This window comes from Propithecus coquereli, unplaced genomic scaffold (genome assembly GCF_000956105.1).
Source record: "Propithecus coquereli isolate 6110/MARCELLA unplaced genomic scaffold, Pcoq_1.0 Scaffold285, whole genome shotgun sequence".
NCBI lineage: Eukaryota > Metazoa > Chordata > Mammalia > Primates > Indriidae > Propithecus > Propithecus coquereli.
The window spans coordinates 2,197,659-2,219,578 of NW_012148452.1; the positions used below are offsets into that span (position 1 = coordinate 2,197,659).

The 21,920-nt window shown below is 38.0% G+C and overlaps 1 protein-coding gene across 1 annotated transcript in view; it reads left to right on the plus strand.

The window, feature by feature from the left end:
- Positions 1 to 21,920, plus strand: part of TRIM37 (tripartite motif containing 37) — a 135,445-nt gene that overhangs the window by 10,807 nt on the left and 102,718 nt on the right. The window contains exons 5-8 of the mRNA XM_012648450.1: positions 4,071 to 4,158; positions 6,048 to 6,170; positions 8,110 to 8,233; positions 16,801 to 16,868. Of these exons, the coding sequence (XP_012503904.1) occupies positions 4,071 to 4,158; positions 6,048 to 6,170; positions 8,110 to 8,233; positions 16,801 to 16,868 (403 nt within the window). The remainder of the gene's footprint in view (positions 1 to 4,070; positions 4,159 to 6,047; positions 6,171 to 8,109; positions 8,234 to 16,800; positions 16,869 to 21,920) is intronic.

The window sequence follows — 21,920 nt, forward strand, 5'->3', positions numbered from 1 at the left end:
TTAGTTGTCCAATTAATTTCTTTCTATTTTTAGTAGAGACAGGGTCTCGCTCTTGCTCAGGCTGGTTTCGAACTCCTGAGCTCAAACAATGCGCCCGCCTCAGCCTCCCAGAGAGCTAGGATTACAGGCGTGAGCCACTGCGCCCGGCCTCCTTTACCTTTTTTTTTTTGTTTTTGTTTTTGTTTTTGTTTTGTTTTTAAGACTAGTCAAGTGCAGTAATGAAGAGGGGGTAAAGTAGTAGAACAAGGAGTTCAATCTGTAACTGTGAACAATCAAGTGAGATAACTCATTACCTTCAGACCACCCCCTTTACCTCTGTTGGGCCTGTTTTATTAGAGCCTCTCATAAAAAGAATGGAAATGCTATGGTTTGCTAATCTGCCAGTTGTCTTTGCTGCTTGATGCCTGGTGGGCCCCCTTGGTTTGGTGAAGGTGCATATAGGTCATTGAATAAGAGTGGTTCTAGTAAATTTCCTACATTTTAAAAGCTGTATTGTAAATTTGGTAGTTTGGAGGCTGGGCAGAGTGGCCCACGCCTGTAATCCCAGCACTTTGGAAGGCCGAGGCAGGAGGATTGCTTGAGCCCAGGAATTCCAGACCAGCCTGGGCAACATAGTGAGACTCTGTCTCTACAAAAAATAGAAAAAAAAATTAGCCAGGCGTGGTGGTGCATGCCTATAGTCCCATTAACTCAGCAGACTGAGGGAGGAGGATCACTTGAGCCCAGGAGTTTTAGGTTATAGTGAGCTATGATGGTGGCACTGCACTCTAGCCTGGGCAACATAGTGAGACCTTGTCTCAAAAATAAAGAAAGAAATAAATTTGGCATTTTGGAAATTTTGCTAAATAAGCTTCCAGACAGCATCTAATATGCCATTTCTTCTATTAATTTCCTATATGATATTCACATTACTTATGAATGAGAAGTATAAAATATTGACCTATGTAGGTATTTTCTCTAAGCTCAGTGTCTTTGATCAGTGAAATGCTTTTTAAAAAATGCAAGAGTATTGCTTCTTGACCTTTTGGCTAAGATCAAGTATAAAAAATGCAAGAGTGTGTCTGCTTTATAAGCAAGAGAAAATGTAATTTCAAAAATTTTAATTGTAAAATATACATAAAATTTGCCATCTTCACTATTTTAAAGTGAATAGTTCAGTTTAATTAAGTGTGGTTACATTGTTGTCCAGCCTATTTTGAAAACTTTTTCATCTTGCAGATCTGAAACTATACCTATTAAAAAACTATGCCCCGTTCTCTCTTTCCACCAGCCCCTGGCAATCACTATTGTACTTTCTGTTTTTACGAGTTGACTTCTCTAGATATCTCATAAGTATTTAATACAGTTATACAGTACTTATCTTTTTGTGACTGGTTTGTTTCACTTAGCATAATGTCCTCAAGGTTCATCCATGTAGCATATGTCAGAATTTCTTTTCTTTTTAAGGTTGAATAATATTCCATTGTATGTATATATCACATTTTATTTTCCCATTCATCTCTCAATAAACATTTGGGTTGCTTCCACCTTTTGGCTATTGTGAATAATACTGCCATGGACGTGGGTGTTCATGTCTTCAAGACTGCTTTCAGTTCATTTAGTTATGTGCTGAGAAGTAGAATTACTAGATCATATGGTAATTCTATTTTTAATTTTTTGAGGAACCTCTGCACTGTTTTCCATAGTAGCTGTACCATTTTACAGTCCCACGAACAGTGCACAAGAGTTCCAATTTCTCTACATCCTGGCAACACTTTTTTTGATAGCAGCCATCCTAATGGGTATGAGGTTTGGATTTGTACTTCCCTGATAGTTAGTGATGGATGAGCATTTTTTCATGTGCAAAAATGTATATTCAAGTCTTTTGCCCATTTTTTAATCTTGTTTTTTATTGAGTTATAGGAGTTCTTTATATATTCTGGATTTTAACCCCTTATCAGATATTTGATTGCAAATATTTTCTTTCATTCCATATATTCCATAGGTTGCCTTTTCTTTCTGTTGATTCTGACCTTTTTTTTTTTTTTTAATTGAGACAGTCTCTCCTGTGTTTCCTGGGCTAGAGTACAATAATACCATCATAGTTCGCTGTAACGTCAAACTCCTGGGTTCAAGTGATCCTCTTGCCTCAACCTCCTGAGAAGCCGGGATTATGTGGGCATGCCACCACGACCGGCTAATTTTTTTGTTTTTTGTAGAGAGAGGGTCTCATTTTTGCCCAGGCTGGTCTGGAATTCCTGGCCTCAAGCGATCCTCTTGCCTCGGCCTCCTCAAAGTGTTAGCATTACAGGTGTGAGCCATTGCGCCTGGCTGATTCTGACCTTTAATGCACAGAAGTTTTTGATTTTGACGTTCAGTTTTTCTATTTTTACTTTTGTTGCCTGAGCTTTTGGTGTCATATCCAAGAAATCACTGCCAAATCTAATGTCATGAAGCTTTTCCTCCATGTTTTCCTCTAAGAATTTTATACTTTTTGGTCTCATGTTTAGGTCTTTGGTCCATTTGAATTTCATTTTTGTATAGGGTGTAAAGTAAGGGTCTATATCTGTCTGCTAGGGCTGCCATAACAATACCACTGACTAGGTGGCTTAAACTATAGAAATCTATTTTCTCACAGTCCTAGAGTGTGGAAGTTCACGTCAAAGTGCTGGTAAGGTGATTTTCTGGTGTTGCTTACCTCTCTGCTTGACTTGTGCACAACAGCCACCTTCTATTTCTGTTCTCACATGGCCTTTGCTGTGTGTGCGTGTACTCCTGGTGTCTCTTCCTCTTCTTACAAGGACTAGGCCTGTTGGATTTGGGTCCCACTCTTATGACTTTATTTAACCTCAATTATCTTGTTAAAGGTTTCATCTAGAAAATACAGTCACATTGGTGGTTGAGGCTTTAACATATGAATTTTGGGGGAGGACACAATTCGATCCACAACGGCTCAACTTCCTCCTTTTGCATGCAGATATCCAATTTAAGAGAAAACTTAAAATTGAGTTGTTCATTTGCCATGAGGTTCTAGTTTTTTGTATGTGTGGGGTTCTTTTGTTTTTCTGTTTTGAGAAAGGGTATTGGTCTGTTTTCTGGGCTAGAGTGCAGTGGCATCATCAGCTCACTGCAACCTCAAACTCCTGGGCTCAAGCGATCCTCCTGCTTCAGCATCCTGAGTAGCTGGGACTACAGGCATGCGCAACCACACTTGGCTAATTTTTTAAATTTTTTGTACTGATGGGGTCTTCCTGTGTTGTTCAGGCTGATCTCGAACTCCTGGCCTCAGGTGATCCTCCCACCTTGGCCTCCCAAAGTACTGGGATTACCCAGGCGTGAGCCACTGCACCTAGCTGGATCTGGTATTACATTGTACAGTTAACCCCGTGTCTTGTTTATTGTTATCATTGACCACATGTAGGCAAATATTTGTGCATGGTAGGTATAGACACAAAATCAATCTGATTATTAAGCACTTGCCTAAAATGCTAGCAAATGATGTAATATTTGTACCTTTTTTTTTTAGAAACATCTTCATTTTGCATGTGATTGTAAAGTCCAGATTAATAAAAACAGTACTCTAAAAAAACACATGTAATTTTTTTTTTCTTTTTTTTTGAGATAGAGTCTTGCTTTGGTGCCCAGGCCAGAGTGCAGTAACATCATCACAGCTCACTGCAACCTCAAACTTCTAGGCTCAAGTGATTCTTCTGCTTCTCCCCCCGGGGCCCCCCACCCCAACTCCCAGTAGCTGGGATGTGCCACGATGCTCAGCTAATTTTCTCTTTTCTGTAGAGATGCTTTTGCTCTTGCTCAGGATGCTCTTGAACTCCTTGGCTTCAACAATCCTCCGACCTCACCCTCCTGGAGTGCTAGGATAACAGGGGTGATCTACCACACCCGGCCTCCATATATAATTCTTTAACTTAATTCACAGAAGCGATGGAGTACATTTTATATTGTGTTTCCTGAGATATAATTGTTTAAAATTGACTGACCTGTTTGCTCAAGCTTAGGAATTTGTTGAGGTAATTATGTTTCAATTTTAATTTATTTAGTTTATAACTTTATTTTCTTTTCATGATGTATAGATGTGAAAATCACCATGAAAAACTTAGTGTATTTTGCTGGACTTGTAAGAAGTGTATCTGCCATCAGTGTGCACTTTGGGGAGGAATGGTGAGCAGAACAAATTTAGTATATTCTTTTTAGTGAGAAACTTGAAGGCACTGAAATAATTGTTTGATTTAGATATAATAAAACGTAGTATCATTTTATTTTAGAGAATGAAAATTAAAATGCATCTGCTTTTTAGATAATTTATTAAAGATACTGTACCTTCTGTTATTCCAGAAGAACCTTTTGTGGAGTATTTGATATAAGAGATTACCTCTAGCATAAATGTTTTATTTTAACCTAGTACTTGTATAACTTACAATGTATTCATTTGCAAATTTTTTGTTGTAGGATCAAGGTCTTTTTTTGGATTAAAGGTCAGTTGATCTGATACACTGGCCGTGATATCCATTTTGGTTTCTTTTAAATGGAGTAAGACCTTAGATACTTATGAAACAATATGAGTGCAGATACGTAGGTTTTTAAATCTTATTTTATCTTTTAGTTTATTTTTTCTAATCTAATTCAAAAGCAGTTTTTAAGGGAATCTACCTGAAAGGATTCAATCAAGTCTAAAGTATTCAAGTTAGTTTTCGTAGAAGCAGCTTTTTATTTTATCATCATATTCTATTGTTTAATATTTGAGTAAATGATTTACTTACAATAATAAGTACAATTGGCATAAATATGTTGATAATAAACACAATAGATTCTTAGTGGGAAAAATAAGTGTTGGGGGAGCAGAAATGGGTAGACATCTAGAGTTGTCTGCCATGAGAACTGATTATTCTGTGGGCATCAGTCAGTATGTTTTACATAGAGAATGGCAGGCCAAATTGGTTGAGTAGAATTCAGTTCTGTTAGAATTTGCATACTAATGTGCTGACTAGAAAAAAATTAAGTTCTCACTATTTAATACTTAAATGGATGGGTTTTGTAACAGGCAGTGGAAACTTTTTTTCCCATATTTAAAATGTACATGTGAAAATCTACATCTTTTTTCTTTTGGAGACCATAGTGAGATACTTTGTCTAGATGAGACAATCCTAGTAAGAACTTATATCTTATGGGAAGTTTCTTATAATAGAAATTTAATAGTTCTACCACTCAAGAGAGTTATATGTTACTAAAAATGGATAGAAAGTTCTCTTTAGGTTGTTAGCTCCAAAAAATTGTTTTTTGAGCTGAGTCTAACTGGACTTGTGAGGCTAATTTGTATTAGCCTTCCATCTCTACAGTAACTCTTTGTGGCAAGGGAAATGGGTTTGTTACCTTTGCTGATTATGTGCCCTGGGTTTTTCCCTCAAGTATCTTTCTCATTTATTCAACTGTTGGGAAGCCTGGGGATTTGGTGATGAACAAGACCGATCTCAAACAGTTAATTCTACATTTAGGCCGTGTAATAAATTTGAAGAATAAATACAGAGAGCTGATGAGAGTACATAATACATAACTATGAAAGCTGACCCTTCCATAGCCGACCCTGTAAGCCTGACCTAGGCCCCAAAGGAAGAGTAGGAGTTAAGACGTATAGCGATGGAGGACAGAAGATGGAGAATTATTTCTGAATAAGAGGGAGTAACTTTTATAAGGGCTCGGTAGAAAGAAGTTTGAGGGCATTGAAGAAGGCGAGTGTTGCCTGAGAGAAGAGTGAGGTTGTGGCAGATTGTTTGGCCCAGGGTTAAGGATTTTGGTTCTTTCTAATGAGTCAGTTTCTAGGTAAGTTAATATTTTGCTGAAGTATGTTATTTACAATCTTGAAAGAGTTCCTTCGTAGCCAAATGATTTTAAGCAAGCATTGGCCTGCTTTAACTAAGTAAAGGTAGCCAAAAAGATAGAATTCATTTGAAAATATTTACCAGTTTATTAGTGTTCATGGAATGTTACAAGGGAATAGAAATGCAGATAAAATATGTAAAATGCTCTAAAACTACTCTTATTAATTTAAATAGCATGGTGGACATACCTTTAAACCTTTGGCAGAAATTTATGAGCAGCATGTCACTAAAGTGAACGAAGAAGTAGCCAAACTTCGTCGACGTCTCATGGAACTGATCAGCCTAGTTCAAGAAGTGGTAAGGTTACTGTTAAAGATCATTATCCTTTTTATACTCATGTATTTTATAATATCATAAATCAATCAGATGTTGAAATCAAGATTTTCAAGATTTGCAAATTATATAGGATCTATCTATAGTCAATTTGGTCAACTTCAGACTAGCTGAGGAATTTACATCCAAAGCCCTGGTCTGTAAGGAAGCAGTTAGAGCCAGAGAATTGCCTCTTTTGCAGAATTAGAAAGTCAGTCAGTTAAAGAAGTCTGTGAAATCTAGTTTTTACAGAGTCAATATTGACTTTTACAGAATCATTAAATTATACATTCTTTGGATCCCCTGGTTTTGGGAGAGTTTCTTCTACCAAAGAATGAACTATTTATGATATCCTGAATTAGAAATCCACAATATTGAAAAAGTAATAATTTAACACTACTCTTCAGATCTTGTATGGGTCAGTCAGCTTTGGTGAGCTATTTATTATGTTATAATATTTCTATGGAAAAATCTGATAAGCTCTACACTGTTAAGTTCTAAATATATTTTTAGAATACATTTTGTTTAAAGTTGCCAGAATGATAGTTATAAATAATGTTTGTGGATCATTCCTAATTTAGGAACACATGTCATCTTTGTTTTACCCCTTAAGGAATCAATAACTAAATCATCACTTGTAACATTCTTTATATAGAAAATGGTGTCTTTGAATTGCATATATACAAGCAGTTTGGATGGTGTCTATTTGGCTTTCATCTAACTACCTTTTTGCTGTTACTTTTTCTTGACAATATTATAATATGGCCATTAAGGAGATGGTTGTAGGTTGAGATTCTCACTGCTTGTATTTATATAATAATAGTAAATATGAGAAATACATCTTTTTATTTTCTGTGGTATACCAGTTCGAAATCTATTACATACACTACTCCGCAATCTTGGAAAACCCTATTTTTTTCTTTTTGTATTTAGTTCTGAAAACAAAAACAAAAAAACTTTGTCAACTAGAGTAGATATTGGTCTTTTAAAAAATTTCATTCATTTTAGGGTTTTTTAGTATGTGAACTAGCTTTATTTTTTTTGTTTTTGAAAAGTGGTTTTCTATCAGGGATGATTGGTATTTCGAGTATGTTGTGTATTATGTTACCTAAATAAGTTTTTTATAATTACAAATCTTTCTGTTTAAGTGTCAGCATATCATATGCTTTATTATGCTTTAATTGTTTAGTTTTAGCAGTCTTTTAAAACTGATTCAGTTCAACGTACAGAGTTTTTTAAAGCCACAAGTTACTTATGCTATATCAATAATTTAAAAATACTGTTAATGACTTACAGTTTTTAAAGAGGGAATCAACCGACTTTAAGAATAATTTCAGGCTGGGAGGCTAGGTGCAGTGAGTGGCTCAAATCTGTGATCCCAGCACTTTGGGATGCCAAGGTGGGAGAGGATTGCTTGAGACCAGGAGTTCAAGACTACCTGGGCAACATAGTGAGACCCCCGTCTCTACAAAAAATTGGAGGGGGGGGCCGGGCGCGGTGGCTCACGCCTGTAATCCTAGCACTCTGGGAGACCGAGGCGGGCGGATTGTTTGAGCTCAGGAGTTCGAAACCAGCCTGAGCAAAAGCGAGACCCCATCTCTACTAAAAATAGAAAGAAATTAATCGGACAACTAAAAATATATAGAAAAAATTAGCTGGGCATGGTGGCGCATGCCTGTAGTCCCAGCTACTTGGGAGGCTGAGGCAGAAGGATCGCTTGAGCCCAGGAGTTTGAGGTTGCTGTGAGCTAGGCTGATGCCACAGCACTCTAGCCGGGCAACACAGTGAGACTCTGTCTCAAAAAAAAAAAAAAAAAAAAAATTGGGGTAAGAAAAGGAATAATTGCAGTGATTGCATTAATGTCTTTTTGCTTCTGTTTTTAAAATTCTCCAATTAAAGTTATTTTTACATGTTTATCTTCTAGGAAAGAAATGTAGAAGCTGTAAGAAATGCAAAAGATGAACGTGTTCGGGAAATTAGGAATGCAGTGGAGATGATGATTGCACGGTTAGATACGCAACTGAAGAATAAGCTTATAACACTGATGGGTAAGTGTTTTTGTACGCTACTAGGGTATGTGGTGCTTTGAGCCTCCTTGAGGTTCAGTCTTTGAAGAGTAAGCTTGATGACTTGTTATAGGATAGGAAGGAATCTTGAGGTATTAGGCCACTCTGTGTTACAGTCTGAATAGATGTCTGACTTGTATTTATTATAGAAATGATTGGAGAGAAAAGTTTGCATAGCCATTTGGCTTAAGAATCCTTTTTGTTTTCTTTTGTTTTTATTTATTTATTTTTTGAGACGGGGGTTTCTCTATGTTGCCCAGGCTGGTCTCAAACTCCTGGGCTCAAGCTATCCTTCTGCTTGAGTGTCCCTAGTAGCTGAGATTACAGGCACATGTCATCACACTTGGCATAGGGTAAGAATCCTAATGGTCAATGGACCCTATTCTTAGGTAGCATTTTTTTCAAATCTAATAAAAATTTCTACGACTCATGTCCCATTTCCTTTCAGTCCATTTCATTGAAGATGAAGAACCAACATTTGTAAATATCAGAGTAGTCCTCCCCAGTTTTTTCTTAGAGATTTAAAGTCTTGGTTTTTGGTTTCTAGTAGGTGTCGTTTAAAATCTGTTAATTATATTTCGTGCTCACTTAAGTGGAAGGAACAGAGAATTTTTTCTGTTATCTTAACAACAATCAACACAGAAGACTTTTGTGACCAAATGTGGGGGATTTCTCCTCACCAACAAACAAATAATCAGTTCTGCAGTAGACACCAGCTAGGTGACCTCTAATTTAATTTTGACACTACTTAGAGATAGCATTAGATTCCACAGGTTGAGGGCTTAGTCCCCAAGACTGCCACTTCTTCCTCCAGACACCAGTTACAAATCTGGGCCTCTGGAACGTCTTCTTTTCTTTTTTTAAAATTATACTACAACTTCAAGTCATGGACTTCTGACTGACTGGCTTCAAGTTGAGGTTTCCACAATCTCCTTTTTGGGTTCAATTAATTTGCTAGGTGGCTCACAGAACTCAGAAAAACACTTATGTTTACTGGTTTTTTTCTTTTTTTTTTTTTTTTTTGAGACAGAGTCTCACTCTTTTGCCCGGGCTAGAGTGAGTGCCGTGGCATCAGCCTAGCTCACAGCAACCTCACACTCCTGGGCTCAAGCAATCCTTCTGCCTCAGCCTCCCGAGTAGCTGGGACTACAGGCATGCGCCACCATGCCCAGCTAATTTTTCCAAAAATTTTTAGTTGTCCGATTAATTTCTTTCTATTTTTAGTAGAGACGGGGTCTCGCTCTTGCTCAGGCTGGTTTCGAACTCCTGCGCTCAAACAATCCACCCGCCTCGGCCTCCCAGAGTGCTAGGATTACAGGCGTGAGCCACCGTGCCTGGCCTGTTTACTGGTTTTTTATAAAGAATATTTTAAAGGATACAAATAAACAGCCAGGTGAAGAGATACATTGGGTGAGATCTGGAAGGGTGTTAATGTAACATTGGATTTCCTTGAATTCATACTGCATTTATTTATTCCTTTACCCTTAGCTACTATTCTTCCTTTTCTTTATTAATAACCTTTGAAAGGGACATTAGAATCTCCACTCTGCTGTTCTAGATTGCAGGCAGCAGTATTAGTCTAGGAAGTACCTCCTTCTCAGTCCATTACCATTCAGACAGGGTAAGATTACATAGGTGCCACACTAGTGGGCCATTTTTACTACTGGGTGCAGTACTCACTGTTGACCTCAGTTTTGCACAACCCACCTCCATTAGGTTCTAAAAATTCTGGCATGAGGTTTAAAAATGTAGTTAGTTTCTTGCTTAGGAATCATCCCTCCTTTGAATCCTAGTAGTTGCAGCTCTGGTCCTAGGACTAGTACATCAGGTAGGGGAAATTAAAAAAAGGTCGAGGTGACATGGGGGAAGAAAGAAAAGAGTGTAATCACTATATCAGCATACTCCTCCCTTGGCAAGAATGTTGCGTAGTTATACCAGCATGCTCCCCACCCCCTCTTCCCAGATCAACTGGAAAACCAGAGGAAAATCTGGTGGGAACACTTCTTTAGTCCTACTCATGTTGAGTGTGAGTACAACACTCTCGTGAAGGTATGTAAGCCAGTCCTTTATGTTTGTATCTCCTCCTGTTTTAAGTTAACCAATGTTTTAATTGCCCTTTCTACTTCTCTATCAAACTATTACTCTGAGTAGGATATCTCTTTGCCCATTGCTGGACATTATGGGATATACAGTGTGTTCTTTGGTCTAAAGAAATGATTGGCATTATGTGCCTGAGAGGGTGCAAAGGAACATGTCTAGATTCAGACCATCTCTGCACTGCTGCATGTCCACTCACTGTCCATGTCCACTCATTGCATGACCACGTCAAGACAGCACATGAATGCTTATTGATTCCAGTCACGTTCAGAACCTGGAAGGCTGCTATTCTGATGGGCATGCACATGTCCTGCTGTAAATGTACTCCTCAAATTTCCATAGGGCTATGCCCCGTATGGCCATCCCTTTAATAGGCCAGGTTTCCATTACCCTCTTTGCTCAGTGTATGACCTAGCCATTGGTCATTGCCTGCGGAGTCAGTAAAAACCCAAACACGGGGGCTTTTACCACTGTTCAATTTTTTCATCACTGCTGCAAATGGCATTGCAGTTCAGCTCACCAAGCTGACTTGTTTTTACCTTTTTTAATTAGAGTTGGCAGCCTGCCAAACCAACATTTTTGTCCATTCACCTTGAAACTGTCATTCACAAACCATGCAGTTCTTGGTCAGTCAGTTGAGAGCTGTTCATAGGGCACTGTGGAATCTAGTAGCTCCTGGATATACCACAATTTCAGAGTCAGTTCTAGGGGAGAAGAGGCTCCCTGTGCATGAGTATCCTCTCCTTGTATTCCCCAGGTAGCATGATCTTGTATAAACCATTTTCATCTTACTATGATACTCTTCTGGGTATTGCCTTCCCCATCAGAGCTCTCTGACATCACCCAAGAAATCATGGTTATTTCAGGTTTCGAGATAATTTTATGTCCTTCAGTCATAGGGGTAGCTTCAATTAATGTCCCATAATAAGGTAGTAAATTCATTTCAAGTGGAAATTCTCTAGTCTAAAGTCCCAGTAGTTGTTGGGAGGTGCTCATAGGTTTTTGCTATAAGCCCTGTAAACACTCCCCTAAGCGCTATCTTTATCAAATGGAGAATTTGTCCCTGTCAGCACTCCAGCTTCTATTCTACAATACGTGAGCTCAGGGAATCCTACTGGTTCCTGTTGAGCATGTCCAGTAAATAGTGCTTGAAGGGTGGGTTTTACATGCCTTCTGTTTTACAGTACTATGTAAGGGAACATTCCCCAGTCAGGTAAAGGAGATGCAACTTCTTTACATAAAGTGTGTTAAACATTCCAACTTTCATAATCCTATCAACCTTTACATTTTTGTGTTGTAGTTCCAGGAACTTCTCCACTCCCAGACCATTTTACCTTCTCTTGTGCAGAAGGCTGTGGGTTCCCATCCAGGGGATTGAGCCAAGGGTCCTTGGCCTTTTTGTCAGTCTTTACCTTGATTGACCTACTTCAACATTGCCCCAAGCAATTGTTGGTCAGCTTTCACATTGTAGTCTCTTTCTTCCAGCCCCTGTCCTCCACTCCCAGAGAGACAGTGTCTTGCTGTGTCATCTCTGTCATCCAGGCTAGAATGCAGTAGTGTCATCACAGCTCACTGCAACCTCAAACTCCTGGGCTCAAGCAATCCTCCTGCCTCAGCCTCCAGAGTAGCTGGGATTATAGGCATGAGTCATCTCGCCCAGCCTTACCTCATTTCTTAAGAACCATCTACTCTGCTGGATCGAGTCTCATGATTCTTTCTTTTTTCTTCTTAGTTTCTTCCCTGTCAATGCTTTCTTTTTTTTTTCTTCCTTTTTAATTCAGTCTCCATAGAGACTGTCAAAAATTGCCAATGCCAGCTATATTTCAAGTCGTCATGGTTGGGTATTGGGAAAAGTTTTCAATTAGCAATAATCACGCCTCAGATAAACCTCATTGGTTACGATACTGCCACTGTGCAAAGCTCAATGCTTTATTTATTCACCTTGTTTCTTTTTTTTTTTTTTTTTTTTGAGACAGAGCCTTACTTTGTTGCCCAGGCTAGAGTGCTGTGGCGTCAGCCTAGCTCACAGCAACCTCAAACTCCTGGGCTCAAGCGATCCTCCTGCCTCAGCCTCCGGAGTAGCTGGGACTACAGGCATGCGCCACCATGCCTGGCTAATTTTTTCTATATATTTTTAGCTGTCCAATTAATTTCTTTCTATTTTTGGTAGAGACAGGGTCTCGCTCTTGCTCAGGCTGGTATTCACCTTATTTCTTAATAACTGCTTAAAAAATTTCCCCTTCCTGGGATGAGTCCTTTGACTTTCCCTTTTGTCTTTCCCCATTCTCTTGTTAAGTAACCTAATGTTTTTATTAGGTTTTTATTACCTTAGGTTACCTAATATTAGGTTATTAGGTTTTTATTACTTTAGGACCCATTAGGGAGAGCTGAGACAGCAAATTTGATAAGGCTCCCTGAACTTTCAGTTTTGCAGCAGTAAGATTACATGAGGTGCCCTTGCAAAACGGGCACCCATAACCACAGCAATTTACCATGACCTGGGTAATGGGAGTATTCAGCAGATGATCATGCTGGTCGTCATAAAGCTAGTCCCACATGGCTTGCATACAAAGCATGTTAGCTGCTTCATCTGGGGTGCTCTGCTGGCATTTATAAGGGGAGTTGGACAGTCCCCCTTCTCAGGGTAAACAGGCTTTACAGTGGCTTTTATCCAGTCCACCAGGCTGGGTGTTCCGTCGTGAATAACCTGGATGTAGCTATACATGATTGTTCCATAGTGAGCTATGGATCCTGTATCCACTCTGCAGCATTGAAGACCAAAGTTACTGCCCCTAAATTAATTACTCTCATAATTCATTTTGGTAGTAAAGATTCCTCAGGAAGCTGATGATACTGACCTATAAAATGTTCCTTCACACTGTACCCTCTAGTCTCAGTAGTTACTTGGTTTTTCCCTTCCTGCATATTGACCACCTTCTTGGTAATCACAGATCTTAGAAGTACTTTCTATTATCCTTGCATAATTTTTCCCTTATGGGTCCGCTTTGAGGCTAGTGGCCAAAGCTCAGACTCATTAAAATCTGAGGTTGATCTACCATCAAGGTCTGGCCCAGCATTCTCTTTTAATTTCATTTTAGCTGTCACAGATAACAACCAAGGGATTCAATATTTTACTTTTTTCTTATTAGTTTGTGTTTCCTTATGCGTCTAGTGAACCAACTCCCTGGGAGTTGGATCCACCTATAAATTAGTAACTGAATGCATGTAACACAGCTGAATCTTCATACCATGAGTGAGTACTTGGCCACCCAGGAATCAAGGTTTCTTCCTCCCCCACCGTTTGATCCTTTCTCTTCCCAAACCACGTTTTCATGAGCCAGGGCTATTCTAACAAATCCCATCACTGCTACCAAAACTGAGTGGAAAAAAAACACCCGAGTTTTTTCTATTCTCTTACTCAGCAACAGCAATCAACACAGAAGATATCTGTGACCAAATGTGAGGAATTTCTCCCCACCAACAAATAAGCAATCAGTTCTGCGGTAGACACCCGCTAGGTGTCCTCTAATTCAATTCTGACACAATCTACCTGAAGATAGCAACAGATCCTACAGGGTTCAGAGAGCTTCTAGATAGCTGAACAGGTGCAGTTTTACAGGAAGGTGAAAAAGAACATCCACATTGGGGGAGAGTATACACTCCAACTCCACAGAGACAGAAGTACCCTTCAAGACCTCACCTTATGTATCTTTTCATCTGACTGTTTATTTGTATCCTTAAAAATAACTTTTGTAATAAACCAGTAAATTGTGTTTCCTTAAGTTCTGTGAGCTGCTTTAGCAAATTAATCAAATCCAAAAAGGGGGTCATGGGAACCCCAACTTTTTTTCCTTTTTTTCTGAGAACCCCAACTTTAAGCTGGTTGGTCAGAAGTTCTGGAGGTCTGGACTGCAACTTTTGTTTGTGGATGGGATTAAAGTTTTTGGGACTGAGCCCTCAACCTGAGATCTGATGCCATCTTTAGGTAGATAATGTAGGGGCCAAGGAAAAACTTCCCCTTCATTCTCTGAAATTTCACTGAAAAATCATTTCACAAAAGGAAGTTAATAGGAGAAATGGCATACAAATTTATTAATATGCACATAGGAGAGAACCACAGAGTGATTACCCTCACCCCCCAGTAGGGTTCAGAAGCTTATTTACCATTTTGAGGTATAGAAAGAATGGGGGCTTGAATCTTGGTAAAACAGGTTATCGTGGCAAAGTAGATTATGGGAGGAGGAGAAGAGGCCTGGCTAGCAAAGGTGATCTTGTTATATAGAAGAAACCTCACAGGTAGCAACTCTCCTAGATGGTGAATCTACCTGAAGATAGCAATAGGTCTTCAGATCTTTAAAGGAACAGACTCTCAGTTAATCTTTTCTAGGCCAGGACTAGGAAAGACCTCAGAAAACCTGGCTGTATCAGTGCAGATTTTCTCTACAGATGCAGATTTCCACCACAAAAACACCTTTGCAGGGCTACTTCTGTTTGTAGGCCCTCTGAACAGCTATCTCCAAAATACATCAAAAAAGTATATTTTGGGGTGAAATATTTTGATTTCCTTCCATAATGTTGGAATTGAATTACAGGACACCCAGCTGGTGTCTGCTGCAAAATTGATTTATTGTTGATGGGTAGAAATCCCCCACATTTGGTCACAGAAGTTTTCTGTGTTGATTGTTGAGTGAGAGAACAGTAAAAAAACAGTTTATGTTTTTTCCACACAAGTTTACCTTTTTGGTTCTTCAAAGATTCTCTCATTCTTCTTTGATTGTGGAGCCTAGTATTAAATATAACATTTAAGTAAGAGTCTGATCAAATGCTAAATTTGTTGGGTTTGGTGATCTTAGTCCATCCAGTGTTTTGCTGACTCAAAACCATCCTTTTTTTTTTTCCATTATAGTCCCACCCACGTGAAATATATGTGGACTTTACTAAGTGAACAAAGAATTTTTTACTGGCTGTTTTGCTTCTCTAAGGTTTTAACTATGCCTTTGTGTCAACCAAAATACTATTTTGTCCATTTTATTTATTTATTTTATTTTTATTTTTTTTTTTTTGAGACAGAGTCTCACTGTGTTGCCCCGGCTAGAGTGCCGTGGCGTCAGCCTAGCTCACAGCAACCTCAAACTCCTGGGCTCAAGGGATCCTCCTGCCTCAGCCTCCCAAGTAGCTGGGACTACCGGCATGCGCCACCATGCCCGGCTATTTTTTCTATATATTTTTAGTTGTCCAGTTAATCTCTTTCTATTATTTTAGTAGAGACGGGGTCTCGCTCTTGCTCAGGCTGGTTTCGAACTCCTGAGCTCAAACGATCTGCCCGCCTCGGCCTCCCAGAGAGCTAGGATTACAGGCGTGAGCCACCGCGCCTGGCCTATTTTCCATTTTGAAAAATTACTGTAATTTGTGATTTCCAAGATAGTTTTCATAATTAAATAGGATACTTTCAGGTTTAGGGTATCTTTAGAATAGTCTCATTATAAGCTTGCTATTATGAGGAACTTCAGACTTTTATTCATACCTCAATTTCTACCATTAATTTTTAAATCGAATTATGTATGGCTAACGTCTTAGGACTGTGGGATGTGGTGGTGGTAAAAATTACCTCTGATAATAGTAGATCCCAGCTAATTGTTTCTTTTAACTCTGTGTGTCTTTTTGCAATCAAGAGCTTCTAATTTGGCTTCAAAAATAAAAGTTCTACCTATTAAATGTCTCTTTATCAAATAACAGTACTGCAAATTGATATAACTTCTGCTAACCTCATGGGATATGCCTCTAGTTTTTCAAATTTTGCGGTTTACAAAGAAAATGGTCTGATTTGGCAAGCATGCCTATCTTGTCTTCTTTTTGTTTTAAAAACATAGAAAGCAGTTTCCTCCTTCGTTTTTTTTATAATAATAATTTCTTTATCCCTTTCTGTCTCCAGCTTCTTGAAACTGTTTACCTCTTGGGGCATTCTTTTTTTCAGGTCCTTCTGTGTTCGAAGGACAGACCTTTTGCTTACATTACACATAAACATCTGGCCTGCTTACCACATACATCCCTCTTTTAAGCCACAGTTAAATTTGGGGGAAAATTATTTCAGAATCATTGAATGAAATTCATGTTATTGTTTCTTCTAAAAGAAATGTAACGATCTAGAAAAGTAAATTTTTTACTTAAAGAATACTGTCATTGTATTATACATTTCTTAGATTTGTTTGATAGACATAAATTCCATTTTGTCTAAAACTAGTTAGGTTTGGTTCTGAAGTTCTCTTTTCAAAGCTAATGTAATATTAGATTCAACCTCTTAAAGCTCTAGGAAAATCTTTAGGGTATCTGTAATGACAAATTTATGCTTACTTAAAATGGATTCTTTCTTATGAAGTATGTTCAGTGGAGGTTAATTTCATTTTTCAACCAGTAATGAGCCCGAGTGTTGACGTTTTGCTATTTTTAAACAGGTCAGAAGACATCTCTAACCCAAGAAACAGAGCTATTGGAATCCTTACTTCAGGAGGTGGAGCACCAGGTGATTAAATATTAAATGTAATGAAATAGTCTTTATCCTTTTTTGTCCATATGCTTTAAAAGTTGTTTTTTTTCCCCAGAGATTGTTCATGTGAAATCAAAAGATCTGTGGATCTAGGTGGTATAATGGGAATTTTTATGAAATAGGAATCAGCTGATTCTCCTCAAGTTTTCTGTTCATATTTGAGAACTACATTAATAAGATTTATTTTGCTTTGTAAGAAGAGAATTATTTTTACTGAGAATAACCCATGGAAATTGTAAATCTACATAAAGTTAAAATCTCCCCACATTGCGACTTGAGTGTGGCTTTGAGATACTATATTGTTGCAAATTTCTTAAATATAGTGATTCCTATGTAAAATTTTAGAATTATATTTATTGCTGGGCTCAGTGGCTCACACCTGTAATCCTAGCACTTTGGGAGGCTGAGGTGGGAGGATTGCTTTAGACCAGGAGTTTGAGACCAGCCTGAGGAAAAGCGAGACTCCCTCTCTACAAAAAATAGAAAAATTAGCCAGGTATGGTTGTGCGTGTCTGTAGTCCCAGCACTTTGGGAGGCTGAGGCAGAAGGTTCATTTCAGCCCAGGAGCTTGAGATTGCAGTGAGCTACGATCACACCATTGCATTCTAGCAACCCAGGCGACAGAGCAAGACCCTCTCCAACCAAAAAAAGGAAAAAAAAAATTTGTTGAGGAAATATCAAATGCCAAATAGATAGAAAGCATTGCTTTAGTCGTTTGGAATACAGCTGTGAACAAAATGGCAAAAATTCTGTCCTCATAGTATTGTTTATATTTTAGATTAGTCATGGGTGAGTATGAAGCATAGTAAATGAGTAAATATATGATATTGCGTAAATATTTGATATATTCACTTGTCTTGAACTTGTTTGGAATTCTTGAACTTCTCTCTATGCCTTATACACAGGTGCCTCATGAGATTGTTTTCTTAATCATCCTGGAGATTCGCTTTGCTTCTTCCCTGGGTTGAATCCCATGTTTCCCGATTCCCATGGCTTTTACTCTTTTGGGTTACTTATTTGTTTTGTATCACACTTCCCTCAGTAGCTTTCAAGGAAGGGTAATCAGAATAAATTTTTCTTTACTGCATGTCTGAAACTATTTTTATTTATCTATACACTTGATTGACAGTTTGGCTGGTAGGATTCAGTACACAAATATTTACTAAATCTTCTTGTATTTTCATCAGTACTCCCTTTCTTAATTGTACATATTGTTTTCCTAGTTGAGAGATTTTATTTTGTCCCCTCTAGAAAATAAACTTCCAGCCTTCTGTTGAAGTGATGGGGCAATTTTAGACCAGCTGTGGTGGAATAGGGGTTGAGGATTTATATGTTATGTTTTTCTTAAACAGCTTTATTGAGGAATGATGAACATAAAATACACTGCATTTTTTTTTATGTATGTATGTATGTCAGGGTTTTGCTTTGTCGCTAGGCTGGAGTGGAGTACAGTGATGGGTACAGTTCACTGCAGCCTCAAACTCCTGGGCTCAAGCGATCTTTTATCCTCAGCCTCCTGAGTAGCTGGGACTATGGGTGTGCACCACCATGCCGGGCAAATGAAAAAAATTTGTTTTGTAGAGACAGAATCTCGGCTATGTTGCCTAGGCTGGTTTCAAATTCCTGAACTCAAGGGATCCTCCCCTCTTGATCTCCCAAAACGCTAGGATTGCAGGCATGAGCCATGCACCTAGCCAACTGCATGTATTTAAAGTTCACAATTTGATAAGTTTTGATGAATGTGTCTATCTGTGAAACCTTAACCATAGTGATAGTGAACATATATATGTCCCAAAAATCTCCTTGTGCCCTTTTGTACTGTTTTCTTCCACCCTTCCCTCTTCATGCAACTGTTGATCTGCTTTCTGTCATTATAGATAAATTTGCATTTTCTAGGGTTTTATATAAAGAATTATACTATGTACTCATTTTATGTCTAACTTCTTTCAGCAAAATCATTTTGAGATTTATTCATGTTGCTGTGTGTATCAGTAATTCTTTCATTGCTGAGTAGTATTCCATTGTATGTATATACCACAGTTTGTCTATTCATTCAGCTGTTCATGATCATTTGGGTTGACCCTAAACCCAAAAATTCAGTCTTGGGTTGTTACAGATAAAGCTGTTACACATAAATGTTGAGGTACAGATCTTTACATGGATGTATATTTCTTTTTCTCTTGGATCCACCTAAGATGGAATGGCTCAGTCAAATGGTAGGTGTATGATTAACTTTTTAAGTAACTGCGGTAGTTTTCTGAAGTAATTGTACCATTTTTGTATTCCTATCTGTAACAGTACCAGTTTCTCCTGACAAGGATGTGGTGTAGTCTTTTTTATTTTAGCCATTCTCATAAGAATATTTAATTGTGGCCTTAATTTGTATTTGCCTAGTAACTAATGATGTTGAGCTTCATTTCTTGAAATTAAATTTATCATCCATACGTCTCGTTTGTTGAGGTGTCTGTTCAGATCTTTTGCCTGTCATTTTATTGACTTGTTCATTTTCATGTTGGATTTCTAGAATTCTTTGTATAAGATATATATCTTAAGATATATAAGATATTTATATTTATATCTGATAAAGTCCTTTATCAGATGTATACTTTGCAAAGATTTTACTCAAGTCTCGATTTGTCTTTTCATTTTCTTAAAAGTGTTTTTTCGAAGAGGAAAATATTTTAATTTTATAAAGTCTATCAATTCGTTCTTTTGGTGTCATATTTAAGAAACCTTTACCTAACCCAAAACCACAAAGATTTTTCTCCTGTGTTTTCTTTCAGAAACTTCATTGTCTTAGGTTTGATATCTAGGTCTGGGGTCCATTTTGAGTATTTTTATACATGAAGTGTGGATCCGAAGTGTCTTTGGTTTGGATGTATGGCTGTCCAGTTGTTCCAGCACCATTTGAGTATCCTTTCTCCACTGAACTGCCATTGCATCTTTTTTTTTTTTTTTTTTTTTTTAAAGAGTCAGAGTCCCGCTCTGTTGCCCGGGCTAGAGTGCCGTGGCATCAGCTTAGCTTATAGCAACCTCAGACTCCTGGGCTCAAGCAATCCTTCTGCCTCAGCCTCTCATGGACTGTAGTCCCAGGCATGCGCCACCATGCCCAGCTAATTTTTCTATATATTTTTAGTTGTCCAGCTAATTTCTTTCTATTTTTAGTAGAGACGGGGTCCCACTCTTGCTCAGGCTGGTCTCAAACTCCTGACCTCCAGCTATCCTTAACCTCGGCCTCCCAGAGTGCTAGGATTACATGCGTGATCCACTACACCAGGCCACATCTTTTTAAAAAATTAGTTGTCCACATACAAGTGGACTCTCTGTTCCATTCCATTGATTTGCTGGTTTTCATGCCAGTACTACACAATTTTGATTATTACAGCTTTAAGTGTGAGCTCTCCAACTTTGTTCTTTTTTTCTAGAATTGATTTGGGTATTTCATATCTTGTGCATTTCCGTATAAATTTTAGAATCAGCTTGTAAATTTCTATGAAAAAAACTTTCTGGATTTTGATTGGAATTGTATTGTATTTGTAGATCAATTTGGGGAGAAATGATATCTTAACAATACTGAGTCTTCATTGCATGAAGATTTGTCTGCCCTATCAGTTGTATCTCTCCATTTATTTAGGTCTTCTATAATTTCTTTCAGCAGTATGTTGTAGTTTTCAGGGTTCAGGTCTTCCATGTATTTTGTCAGATTTATTTGGTATTTCAGATTTTTTTTAATGCTATAGTAAGTGATTATTTTTTTAATTTCAATTTCTGATTGCTTATGGCTATACAACTGATTTTTTGTATATTGATTTTGTATCCTGAAGTGTTGCTAAATTCATTTATGCATTCCGATAGCTCTTTTGTAGATTGCTTGGATTGTCTATAGGTAGTCTTGTCATCTCTGAATAAAGTCAATTTTCTTTCCAGTTTGGCTGCCTTTTATATTTTCTTGTCAGATTGCACTGGATAAAACCTCTAGTACAATGTTGATTTAAGTATGATGTTAGCTGTGGATAATTGTAGATGTTCTTTATCAGGTTTAGGAATTTCCTTCTATTCCTATTTGATTAGAGTTTTTATTATGAATGAATGTTGGTGTAGTGTGTTCCGGGTGCTATAGCTCAATACCATATACTACATGGTTTATAAATAAGAGAAATTTATTTCTCACAGTTTTGGAGGCTGGGAAAAGACAAAGGTGCCAGCAGGTTCAGTATCTGGTAAAAGTCTACTTCCTACTACTTAATGTGTTCTCACTTGGTAGAAGGGATAAACTAGCTCTTTGGGGTCTGTTTTATTAGGGCACTAATTCCAATCCTGAGGGGTCTACCTTATCAACTCTCAAAATCCCACCTTCTAATACTATCTCTTTGGGGGTTAGGATTCCGTATGTGGATTTTGGAAGGACATAGCATTCAGTCGTTTGCAGTTGGATTTTGTGAAATTCTTTTTCTGCATCTATTGAGATCATGTTTTTTTCATTTTTAGTTCTTAATACAGTGACTTACATTGTTTTGTTTTTTTTAAAATAGTAAACCAGCCTTATATTCCTGGGATAAAACCCCCAGTTTGGTTGATGTATTTTCCTTTTATTTTATTGTGGGATTTGATTACTGTAAATTTTGTTTAGAATTTTTGCATCTTTGTGCATTAGGGATATGCACTGTTGTTTTCTTTTCTTCAAATCTCTTTATCTGGCTTTGGTATCAGAGTAATCCTGGCCTCAGAGGTGTTTTAAATTGTATCTTCAGTTTCCTGGAAGAAGTTGTATAGAATTGGTATGGTTTCTTCTGTAAATGTTTTATAGAATTCACCAGTAAAGCCATTTGAGCCTTGTTTTCTTTTTTTTTTTTTTGAGTCAGAGTCTGGCTCTGTTTCCCAGGCTAGAGTGCCGAGGCATTAGCCTAGCTCACAGCAACCTCAAACTCCTGGTCTCAAGTGATCCTCCTGCCTCAGCCTCCCGAGTAGCTGGGACTACAGGCATGCGCCACCATGCCCAGCTAATTTTTTCTATATATATATTTTTAG